This window comes from Epargyreus clarus, unplaced genomic scaffold, assembly GCF_041222505.1.
Source record: "Epargyreus clarus isolate Ecla_fem2 unplaced genomic scaffold, WU_Ecla_fem_2.2 ptg000011l, whole genome shotgun sequence".
NCBI classification, from domain to species: Eukaryota; Metazoa; Arthropoda; class Insecta; order Lepidoptera; family Hesperiidae; genus Epargyreus; species Epargyreus clarus.
The window spans coordinates 1,889,218-1,902,603 of NW_027332219.1; the positions used below are offsets into that span (position 1 = coordinate 1,889,218).

The 13,386-nt window shown below is 35.2% G+C and overlaps 1 protein-coding gene across 1 annotated transcript in view; it reads right to left on the reverse strand.

Annotated features, from left to right (window-relative positions):
• CPR143 (cuticular protein RR-2 motif 143) overlaps nt 1-13,386 on the reverse strand; it is a 35,692-nt gene that overhangs the window by 1,819 nt on the left and 20,487 nt on the right. The window contains exon 2 of the mRNA XM_073077724.1: nt 2,131-3,566. Within this exon, the coding sequence (XP_072933825.1) occupies nt 2,131-3,561 (1,431 nt within the window). The 5' untranslated portion in view covers nt 3,562-3,566. The remainder of the gene's footprint in view (nt 1-2,130; nt 3,567-13,386) is intronic.

Genomic DNA, 13,386 nt, shown 5'->3' on the forward strand with positions numbered 1-13,386 from the left:
TCACCTCATCACTAATCGGAAAATATATATGATATAAGTTTTATTTATATACTTAGTTAAAATTTTATAAATAAATGATAAAGATAAAAAAATGAGTTTTTTTCGACAATAATATAATTATATTACTGACCTATAGATAGCGCTTTAAGAACGCTAAGGTCATGTTCACGAGAAAATTCTTATCCTTAAATTACTGGAGTGTTATGTCGCGCAATTAAATGTAGGTAAATAAGTACGATTTTTATATTAATTAGGGTAATTACTTGAATATAGTTTAACCATTAACTATTATGTTACATTGATACAAAAAGTGTACGTAAAAAGTTAAGAACCTATTGCGATTGTTTCACACGACATTGTACAGCACTATTTGGACAGGACAAAATTATACCTTAACGATTATAAATTGGACAAGTGCAAGTCAAACTTGCACCTAGATGGGTTCCGTATTGCAACTATTTATTTTCAACTTTTAAAATTAAAATTTAGTATTTGTTAAAGCGGCCACCATTGCACATACTCTGTAATAATTTCAAATGTATCTGTATCTGTATTTATCTATATATTACGGATAGAACCCTGGGACAGATGGGCAGACAGCGGACGCTTAGTAATAGGGTTTCGTTTTCACCCATTGGGTACGGAACCCTAAGTAGTGGTTCATACATAATTGTATATAGCACCATTCACACGTTTGTTCCAAAAAACATACACAGTTAATCACGTTGCTTGTCACCGGATCTGTAAAACGCCAGTAGGATAATATATCTATGGTAAAGTTAATCACGTGAACTTTGACAAATTCAACTGCTGTCAATCGTTTTTGAACGAACAAAAAACGTGCCGAACAATGCCATGTGAATAGGACCTAGACGTGGTAAAATAGAGTTAAGTGTGGTATAGTTCGCGTAAAACTGCTAGTCCGCTCTGAATATTGAAATGAATCGCGTCGCCATAGCAAATTGTATGACTACACCTGCTCGCAACAACTTCTGAGCGGACTAGCAGCTTGGCGCGGGCTATATGAACCTTTTAATATTTAATGTAATAATGTATGTAAGATGTGTAATGAATGAAAATAAAAGTAGGTAATTTTATTAAAAAAGTACAATTTTATTTCTAAGCATAGATTCATGTAAAATAAATACTTACAACTAAGCAAATAAATTATAATACAAATTATTAATTTAAAAATAAATAGCATTAAAACAGAATACATTACACTACATTCAATTTATGTAATTTGTGTAAATTTTTCTTAATGTGTCTATTTCTGTAAGGATATCTTTTCCGATATTTTCTAGGGTAATGTATTGGTCTCTTATCTTTTGACAGTTGGTAAACGTCCAAGTGTTCTATATTCAAATTGTGATGGCCGATCAAATTTTGCAATTGAGACTGAGTTAGCATGTGAACGGGTTCTAGTATATTGTCAATGTTTGGTAATTCATTCACGTATCTGACAGGAGACGTATAAGTCTGGGTGCTTTCGTAAACTGAGGGTACGGTGTAGCCTTGTGGGACTCCGTATGACGTTGCAGGTGGGATATTATAGTTTTGAACTCCATAGATTTGTGTCAAACCAGGTGCCATTGGATATCGTTTAAACTGTCCGAATTTACTGGAGAAACTACCTTTTAAATCTGGACTTTGTGTATAGGTAGCTGATGGAGCGTAAGTGCCTACAGGACTTGTATTGGGAGCAGAAAAGGAAGGTTTGAAATTACCTACTTCATAATCAGGAGAGCTGAAGTCATCATTGTAATTACTATAGTCGTCCTCTTCATAAGCCACTTCAAATTTATGATTAGATGGTCTTTTAAGTGTTAAAGGAATTTCGTCGTAATCATTATAACTGTAATCAACTGACTCTCCAATAGGAAAGTTGGGAGGGACAAAGAGATTAAAATCAGTCATACGGTTTTTAACGGGGATTCTTATAAGAGACTCAGTTTTAGGGTCATCACTCGTATCATTGGAAGACACCGTTGGCATTTCTGTAAGGGGCTGGGTTTCATTTGGTAGCAGAAATGGTTCAGTTTCCAACACTTCTCGTTTGTTTCGTTTGTTCAGAGGAACTGCAATAGAAATATTTGTGACAATCTTAACCTCGTATGTTCGTATACTTACATTTTCATCACCATAAGCTGAAACTCCTACACCGTCTCCAGATAAATGCTGTACTCCTTTATGTTGAGCGTTGTGATGAAGATATCTTTCACTCAAATCGCCATCTTGCTTCGTATCTTGGACATAATAGGCTGTAGGTTGTTGTCCATATAAAGCTTCATACGGTTTTTCTTCATGCCCTTTCAAATATTCTTCTTTGTTTCCATTCTGCGCATGTCCTGCAGTAATAGTTTGACTTGCAACTTCCACTTTATAGTAATTGTTGCTTTTTATTGTCGTTGTACCCAAATCTGGAGCTGGGGTCACTACAATAGGCTGTGGTGTATACGGTATTGGTTTGTAAACTTGATTCGTATCTTCAATATCGTCAACATCTTCTGTGATTGGTGTATGATCTCTTAACGCGTTAATATCGTTTAAATATCCCGCTCCATATGTGGTTGGTACTTGCGCGAACTTTGAACTATCGTAATGCTGCGAAACTGTTTGTAGTGAAGGATCTTTGAGATAAAAGTATAGATCTATAGGTGTATCTAGATTGTTTTTGCCACTTTCTTCTGCATTTTCTTTTGTAGATGTAAGCAGAGCGTTGAATTCACTCAATTGTTCATGTGGATTCTTGTTCAACAGAGAATTCAGAGTATCTATGTCCTGAGCAGAGTGATAGCTTTGCATTTGCGAAAAATGTTTAGGATAAACGTATTTCGTGACGCTAGGAACAGCTTGTGTGTATAAATTATTCTGTTTCTCATCAAGTAGATGTGTAAACCCAACGTTACCGTTCGGTTTGATCGTCACACCTTGGTCATACGTTGGTGCTGGAGAAACGTAAATAGTTTTATATTTTTTGGGTTGCAAATATTGATGATGTTCGACGGAGCCATACGATCTGTGGTTCCTGTTTCGTTGAGTCTTCACTGCGTCAGCTTTGGTGATTTTCATTGGTTCGATTTGGAGTGGACTGATTCCAGATTTGAGAGTTTCTTGTCTAGGTTTTGGGCTACCTCGTCGCCTGGGGGCTTTAGTGACGGGTACGTCAATCAAAGTAGCCTGTTGCTGTTCTAATGCTAGTTGGTGACTTTCCTGGGATTCGTGGTAAGCTTTCATGTAGCTGTCCACAAGTTGTGGCGCCTTCGTCCATCTTTGCAACTGGGCCTTGTGTTGCCTCATTCTCTCAGCGTTGAACATAGCTTGTTGATTGTGTGCGTGTAATCTTATATTTTGTTTGATATTGCCTGCTAACGGGTTTCCATATGGCAAGCTTCCTGGATTCGTAATTCTGGGTTTTTCGTCTATTCTCGCTTGTTCGTTTACGACTTCGATGACTTCGTGTACTGGCCTCGCTGACTGTTTAGCGGATGCTGTGATGTGAAGAGTCAGTAGAAGTATTGTTGCTATTGATTTGACGTGATCTCTTTGTTGCGCCGCCATTTTATCTGTGAATGAAGAAATATTATCATTAGTATAAATTGTAGGATGTGGAGTTCTTCACAGTTAAGAAAGTTACTAAAATGGGAGATCATATAAATAAATATTATTCGCTTCTGAAGTTTTGATATTAAGTATATTCGGTGAATTTTTAATATCATTTTCCTTATAAAAGTCTGATAGAGTACACGATAGGCCAACAGAGTCGTGATGGCACTTACTTAGTACTTATATTCTTACGATAGTGTAAGTAATTGGGGGCATGATATGCGCAATATTCTTAAGCGACTTTTGCTAGAAGGAAAACTTGTAAGCTAGTGTGACAGTAATAATACTCCTACATGCTGTTCAATTTTTAACTAAGCCTTTAATACAAATGTAAGTTTGTTTGTTTTTTACACATTCATGCGATAATTACTAACCGATTATCATGAAATTTTGTACGTTATTTTTATACGTTGTCAGGCGTTCAGAAAAGGACATAGGATAGGTATCTTTTATCCTGAAGAAATCCCGTTACCGAGGGATAGATATAAACCTCTGAATAGCGAGCGGATCTGCTGCAATGTCTCGGGGAAGTATATCTCTTACCACACGCTTCCAACCAGAACACAGCAGCGCTTAACACTGCTGTTATGAGGCAGAAATAAGTGTGTCGGTGGTGCCTCCAGGGTGGAACCATAAAGAGTCCTACCACGTAAGAATTGGTCACAGATCAAAGACGTCAGTGACATCAGGTGGACTGCATGCTCTTTCAATTTTATACAAATTAATGTCTTTGTTATTACACCAAACATCTAGATAACGTTAATGAGTGGAGATGTACTTTCTCTGTTATTGCAGTACGTCACGTGGATGTGTGTGGAATTAGGATGTTACGTAAGATCTATTAAACCAACTGTTATTAGTGTATAAACAGGCAGATTGACATCATTGTGCAAGATGTGGATACTTTAAACTTAGTTTGTGGTAAAGAAGAGCGTAGCTACACACGTATATATGAGAAACGTTTAAATCTTAAGATATATAAATTCACACATCTGACTAAGCTTTTTAAGTTATTATAGCCGCCGCCGTCCATGCACATTTGTAATAAATTAGAGTAGATTCCTACTTGAGGTTGGCTACAGATGCGTCGCTACCCCTGAGGACTAAGCTGGAACACCTCGAAATAGTGTTCCGTTTTTACCTTTTGGGTACGAATGTAACTACTTTGATGACAAATAAACCATTTAAGTGTGCAGTGATAGCCTAGTGGTTAAGAAACTCGGCATCTCGATCGAGGGGTCCGAGGTTCAAATCCCAGGTACGCAACTCTGATTTTTCAAAGTTATGTGCGTATTAGAAATTAATTATCACTTGTTAAACGGTGAAGGAAAACATCGTGAGGAAACCTGCATACCTGAGAGATTTATAAAAAAAAGAAATCACGAAGGTATGTGAAGTCCACCAATAAGCACTTGGCCAGCGCGGTGGACTATGACCTGATCCTTCTCACTCTGAGAGGAGATCCGTGCCCAGCAGTGGGACAGTAATGGGTTGATGATAATGAAACCATGTAAGAATAAAATACAAAATAAAATAAATTGTCATAATGTACTAAGTAAACTTATCTCGCACAAAATCACAGTGTTAATTGAAAAAACATTCAACATTGTGACATTTAAAATTAAAAATCTTATCTAACAAGCTTTCAAATTATTTTTATGATAACATCTATTAACACTATTACTACAAGATTAATGAACAAACCGACCGTGTGATTCTATTATGTAAATAGTAACTTGGTACAATAATATAGCCTACTTGGTGTACAGGCGAGGAAAAATTAAATTTTAATATTCTAATTCATTTTTGGTCATATTTGAGGTTATTTTATTTTTTTATTTAAATGTTTTAATGATATTATTGATTTGATCGTTATGTTTTTGTTATTATTAATTAATAATAATTTTGTATTTTGCAAACTTAATAACATTATTATGATGCACATAGTACTTTATCAGCGTAATAACTGTATAATGGCAAATAAGGATTTTTAAAGTAATATTTTTATTAATATTTAATTAATCTAATATTTTGATGTTACTTATACTTCTTTTGGCGCGTTTGTGACCCAAGTTTTGTAGAAAAGTTATCGATAAAGTAAGTAATTTTAAAATGATACAAAACATATCAATTATTTTGTAATACTTTTTAGTTTGTTAATAGTTTTACTTCTTGTGCGTGTACAGTGTACACAGTGATCTTTTTTTGAAATATAAGTAACCCATGGCCATCAGTAACCAATCTCAGATTGATACATGGAGACCAGAGGCTGGCCACAGATGCGTTACTACCCCTAGATACTAAGTTGTAATTGAATAAGTAAGTGTCAGTTCTTCTTACACCCCTCACACACTAAAACACAGTAGTGCTACACTGTTTTGGTAAAGCAGAAAAGGTGTGGCAGTGGTGTATCTGTAGTTCAACTACAAAGGATATCTATTATCTCAAGGTCAATGCCGTGCAGGACAAACGCAAAAAAGCAACAGAAAAACATTTACGCTTATATAACAACATTTCTCTATGTTACTTGGAAGCCCTTCCTTCAAGTTTCTTGTAAGGAAAGGCAAATCAAGTTCGATATCCCGAGGTGATTAAAATAACGTAGATTCTAAGTTGATGTGACGTTTTGATCAGGACTGTTCAAGCCATGTCCCGCATTTCAAGCGGTCCGCTATGCCATTTGACTTGCGGTGATAGATAAGTGAGTGAAATTAAACTGAATTTGAAATTAATTTGATGTTGAAATTCAGTTTGAGAACATTCAGGGGGAATTCTATTCAAAAAAGAGCAATAAGGTCAATATATAGTCTGCGGCGTGGTGAGTCCCTAAGAGAACTGTTTCCCACTATTAATATATTGACGGTGCATAGTCAATACATTTATGAAAATATTATGTATGTAAGAAAACACACTGATATGTTTGAAAAAAATAGTAACCACCATAACTTTAATACCAGAAATAGAAATAAATTAGTAATTCCTAAACGTAGATTATGTAAGGTGGCTAGATCTTTCGTGGGCAACTGTATTCGCTACTACAATAAAATACCCGACCACATTTTGAATCTCACAGAAAAAAAGTTTAAACATGTCGTTAAACTAACGCTATGTAAAAAAGCGTACTATAAAGTAAGTGATTATTTGACTGACAAAACGGTGTGGTCTGAATTAGCTCCAGCTCCACATGTACCATTACGTTAAGTTAACATTGTCAAAAACATTTTTTTTAAAAGATGTGTGTTATGGAGTTTCTTTCGCCGCTTCTTCTCCATAACGAAACACCTTGTGAAGTGGTGGTAGTTGCTTTGACATTCAAAAAGTGATCTGTAAAGACCCTATTTTGAATAAAAAATTTTGATTTGATTTGATTTGATTTGAATGAGATCACGGTCCTAGGCTCATATCTGACGCTCCACTGAACTTTTAAAGTTATCTGTGTATTAATTATCACTTAACAGTGAAGTTTAATAGTGAGGAAACGAATACGCTTAAGAGCTCTTAAAAATCTAACATACTAAATTATGGCCTAAATCCTGTCAATCTGAGAGGAGACCCATACCCAGCAGTGGGGGCAGAAATGGGTTCAAAAAGACGACGATACGCAATTTTTTTTAAAAAAATCTGTAGGTTTTTTTTTATAATCTGTAACAAACTTCGCAGAGCCTACCTGCCATGCCATGTACGAGTAATTGTAGTATCCATGTAATTGCGCCCTAAGCGACTCTGACTTGACAAGCTCTGATTTAGGTGGATCAACTTAGAAAACTCGTCATGTCGTTTTTACGGTGAATGACATTGATTTATATTTAGATCGATTTACATATGCCACCGTGCTTTATATAAGAATATTAGTTGAATCGGCAACAACCCTTATCACTTAAGGGTATGAAAAATAGATAGCAGCCGATTGTCAGACCTACTGAATTGCATATAAAACTTGGTGAAAATCGGTAAAGCCGTCTCGGAAGAGTACGATAACTAACATTGTGACTCGAGAATTTTATATATAAGATTTTATAGATGGTAGAACCCTTTGTGGTTCGAATCTGGCGGCACCACCGTCACACCTCTTTCTGCTAATAACAGCAGTGTTAAGCGCTACTGTGGTGCTGCCGGAGTATACATAAATATAAATTCTAATATATATATCACTTAATAGTGAAATTATTATTATTTTTTATCAATTATAATCTTCAGGAAAGTAATTTAAGCGAATAATTACGCCTCTTTTGAAGACAATATATTAAAATACTATAAATCTTGACGAATAAAAAAAAACCAGCATTATTTTGTTTATGTTATAAAACAACCAAGCAAAAACATAGATTTGCCATTTATCATTTTAAGCAGATTATCTCATCTATTAGGCCGCGTACGAGTAAATCGTATATGCATGCATATATTTGCATGATAAAACATGAAAGCATACTTTCCGAAGAAAACATCTGTATCGCATAAAATGAACTAGCAATAAAGAAGAACCCCGACTGTTTGAAAATATAAAATTTAGACGAACCCAACGACACGTCATGTGCTATAGTCTATTATGCCGTTTATGCCTCTTTCTGCGGCTGCCATAGATTAGTAAAGATACCGCCGTATTACCGTTCGCCGCCTTGAAATTGAATGAAGCCACAAATGGCTTATTATAGTAAGTTCTTTTTTTGAATTCTGGACAAATAAAAACATTTTTAGAGAAATTTTACGAATAAATAACTATTACTGCGGAATTTATATAATAAATACATAATTATTTCAAATATTTTAGGGCCATTTTAGCACGGAGACGTGGCAAAACTTTTTACACAACTATTGCAATTCTCAAAACTGGGTACATTTTCTTGTTAGGAGTGAGTAATCTTTACTAATCTATGGCGGCTGCATGGCAAGTCAAAGAATGAAGCACTTACTCTCGAAAACATTATCTTCTGAAGTCGGGTAAAAAACGCGACTATTACAGTATTTATGGACCCTACATAAAAAAAAAAACAAAAATATTAAAATAGTACATTACGATACGAGGACGAAAAATTTTTTTCTGACAAGTGTGAGTTTGCAGGCCGAGCCGCAGGCGAGGACTGCAATCACACGAGTCAGAAAAACATTTTTCGTCCGCGTGTTGTATAAAATTTTATATTACGGGGTCGGAAATGGGGGTTTTGCGCACGCGAAGCGTGCGTAAAACGTCAATTTACGCACGCCGTGATATAAATAAATATTTTATCTTTATTTATGTCCAATATCTTATTACTATTCATTCGACGTTTATTTTCAAGACTAGTTACAATAATAGTTGCAGAACAAACTACATCTAAATTGCTGTCCCTGGGATGAGTTCCCAGAATGCTGGCAACATTCCCTCGTTGGATGGCGAGGCTAATTCGTTGATTCATTCGACGTTTAGAAACATCGATAAAATTAAAATAATAATGATAATAAAGAACTAAAATAAATATCGATAAAATATATAATGTAATTGAATCTGTAAACAATATAAATTAAAAAAAAACACAATTTAACACTATTTAAAATAAAACTGGTACAATTAACACAAAAATTGTATAAATAAAATAAATGAGCCAAATCGCTGTCCCGAAGAAGTGTACCCAAGATACTGGCAGCATTACCTCGCTGAATTGACAAACTAATTTGTTGGCCGAGGTAAGCTCCAGCTCTCGATAAAATAAATAAAATTAACGCGTAAATATTTTTTCCGCGACAGTACCATAAGCTCAATGACCATGAATACTTTCACTGGTCAAGTGCTCAAGCAGGTTTGTATGCAGACGGACATACCATATGTTTTCGTATATCCTATAGGATATCTTGATTTCCTTCCTTAATCGTATGTAGATGTTATATGTTGATTCCGGGTTCGATTATCAGATATGTAAATAGTAAACAAGTAATAGTTATAACAACAAAAAACTATTACTTCATCTTATATATAAAATTCTCGTGTCACAATGTTAGTTACCGTACTCCTCCGAAACGGCTTTACCGAGTTTCACCAAATTTTATATGCATATTGAATAGGTCTGAGAATCGGCTACTATCTATTTTTCATACCCCTAAGTGGTAAGGGTTGTTCACCTTTAACATTTTTTCATTTATATGGTAACTAGGTTTGCCGGGTCAGCTAGTAATTACATATGTAAAAACTTAAAATCCGTTAGGCTTACTACGTACGCTCGAAAAATTTTACAGTCTATAGTCGGGTAAAAGTAAAATGACATAAGTATTTCTAAACTTATTGGTTTTGGGCGTTTGCCTAATATTTTTGTGTATCTATAAGTATCACAAACCAAGAATTATTGGGCTGTCATTTAGACTTGTAAATGTAGCATTTAATTGGACTTTATGTATCGTTATTGACCTATTGTACTAAATGCTTTACACAATAAAATAAACAAATAAATTAGATTGCCTTCATTAATAAAGTAGGAACCAGTATGATTTGGCCAAGACGGCATCACCACCTTTATTACTTCTGTGAAGTACTTCTTGTGTATTGATGGAAAAGTGAGGCTGTCGGTCGAATTCACTATGAGATGACCATCCTGAGGAGTGGGGACACATCTTTGATCGGCTTCAGCTAGAAGCTATTCTATATGGAGTTTGTTACTGATGTTCATGAGTGGCAATGATATACATGATAATAATAATAATAATCATAATCAAGTAATATACACGACTAATTTGTAAAAGATTCAATTCAATAAAAGACAATTACCAAATAATATTTCATGTCAAATCAAATCAAATAATTTTTTAATTCGAAATAGGTTCTTTACAGAGCTCTTTTTGAATGTCAATACAACTACCGCCACTTCACAAGGTGTTTTGTTATGGAAGTTCTTTTAAAAACGTTAATCTTAAAAACAGTCGAGTCTTTCTTTATTATTTGATAAAAAATAATGTAACACATATTCACGTATTCTTTATTATTATCATCATCATCATAATTAATCCCTTACTACTTCTCTCTTACTTACTCCTTACTTTCTCAGAATGAGAAGGATTGACCATAACCCACCGTGCTGGCCAAGTGCGAATTGGTAGACTTTACATACCTTGAAAAACTTTTTTTAAGATTTTTGAGGTATGATGATTTCCTCACGATGTTTTCTTTCACTTTTAAGCAAGTGAAATTAATTTCTAATACGCACATAACTTTGAAAAATCAGAGGTGCGTGGGATTTGAACCTCGGACCCCTCGATCACGAGGGCAAGTTTCTCATCCACTAGGCCACTGTTTTTATTAATATACTTACAATAAATTACATAACTGTATCTTACTCGAAACCAGTCTCAGTATCCGTGTACGAAAATAACATTATTTATTTACGGTAATTGCAGGAAGTAATTTCTCTTTTCGAATATTACAATAATTTATGTCTTTGCATGAATGGTGAAGGAATCGTGCGCATATAATAATATTTAGTATTTACATGCCTAGTATAATTTTGTTATGACATTAAAGTGGCAAAAGAGCATATCGTCCACCTGATGGTAAGTGGCTACTGCCTTCCATGGACATCTGAAATCAACCCCAGATAGGATTAGATTCTTACTTGAGGTCGGCTACAGATACGTTGCTACCCCTGAAGATTAGGTTGGAAAGCCTCGGAAAAGTATGTCTCCCTTACCACACCTAAACCAGAACATAGCAGCGTTTAACACTGTTTTAGTAGCCAGAAACAGGAGTGACAGAAAGTTGTAAAAATAGTGTTTCATACCTTTAATTATCCGGATATCCGATTATCCGGATACCTTATGACAACAATTACCGCCACACTGTGGGGAGACAATTTTTTCCGAAGCGTTCCAAGTTAGTCCGCATCTGTAGCTGATCATAGACAGAGCTGGATTAACCCTGTATGGGCCTGTAGGCAATAAAATTTTCGGGCCCCTTTTCTTTACCTATTCTGACTGACTAAATAATGTTTTTTTTTTGCCTTCTACCCACATTCCTGAATACAATTCCCGATATAGGCATGGATGACGTCCTAAGGGCGGGTTCAGACATACGCAGGCTCTATGCGTGCTCAACGCGGGTTGGCTGCGTGTTAGTACGGAGTATGCAGTGGGCCCCTGCCGATCCTGGGCCCCTAGGCAGTTGCCTACGCTGCCTTAAGGTTAATCCGGCTCTGATCATAGATAAGAATATAATATAATCTGGGGTTGATTACGCTCCATAGGCAGCAGTAACTTATCATCAGGTAGACTGCATGCTCGTTAGCTACTCCTATTTTACAAAAAAATGTACCAATGTATGTTAATTACGTGATAACGTATATGTTGTCGAAAGCAAAGTAGGTTGAAGTTCAAAAATTCAGGGTTGTCAAACCGGTTGTAATAACCTACCTACGATTTTTTGCTCAATACCGACCTTCAGTAGTTGCAATAGTCAACTAAACCTGTAGTTAATAATGTAGGTGATTATTGGCTAATTAATATTTTGTTAAGCATATTATGTCAAATGGTGAGAAATGCGGTCGTGTATGCTAAGGGTCCGGTTTGATTCCCAGACTTTCGTATTTTGGAAGTTTGTACTAAAGTTTGTTAAGAAAACATCATGGTTACCTACCACATATTGTCCAGTAACCTTACCATGAGTTTTTACGTTTTGACAAATAGGACTGTTTTGATATTTGTTTACGTATTTGCCCATACAATTTCCAATCAACGCCCCTAGCGAATTGTATAGTGTCAGTAACGTAACATTAAATGTCAGAATTGACAAATTGGCACTTTATGTTGTGTCTCTCTTTTTGCGAACATGTGAGGCAGACATAAAGTTCATCGTCACTTGAGCACTTACTTATTGTTACGTTTATTCAGTCTACTCAAGCAAACGGAACAGAATAATGGATTTAATAAAACTAACGTAAAATTTTGGGATGTTTTGAAAACTTACGGTAAGGGTACTGTTTGTACCCTTTGGGTACGGAATCCCGAAAACGGCTTCTATGCAAACAAATTAAAAAAAAAAACATTTTAATAATTCATTTTAGCACATCATTTTGACTCACTGTTTACCTCGTATATAATTGGTATTTAATTAAGGGCCGATTCAAAACCTCAGACCTCCGAATTGAAAGGCCACGTCACTAGGGAAACACGCCTTCAATTTGGTACCTATGACATCATATTTGTTAAAACGTAAAAACTCATGGTAAGGGTACAGAACCCTATTAGTACTCCGGTATCTATCCGTCTGGCACTGGGCTTACCTCGTAAACCGTAGATATCCTTGAAATATTTTAGTATATTTTCATGATTTTCAGTAATGACATACTAATATGGAATATCAAAGTGATCATGAATAAATTCGCCCTAAGATATGAACTTACCGGGTTATAGGCAAGTTAGGTATGTAGGTTCAGACCTAAGTAAAACAATGCGTGGTATGCACAATTCCCAACGGTTAACCTTGGCTCAAAGGTTGAACGATTGTCTTGTAGGCTTCCATTAGGTTTATACTCGATAATGTTGGTGATATTTCAATTTGAAGGAATTGTTTTACTAACATTATTAAAGTACAAGAGAATTTCAACATCATTAATAATATTGTCAAAATACTGGTTCCGTTTGAAATAATTATATTAATGTTACAAAGATTAACATGGTATGGTACTTGAAACGCGAAAAAATCTATAAAAAAAGGCATCCAAATGTCTTATAAATGACTTCTAAAGCATTTAAATAAATGTTTGTTAAGTACCTACATAGGTAAAGAAATGCGATAATTCATTATTTATTTGACCATTTTTAGGG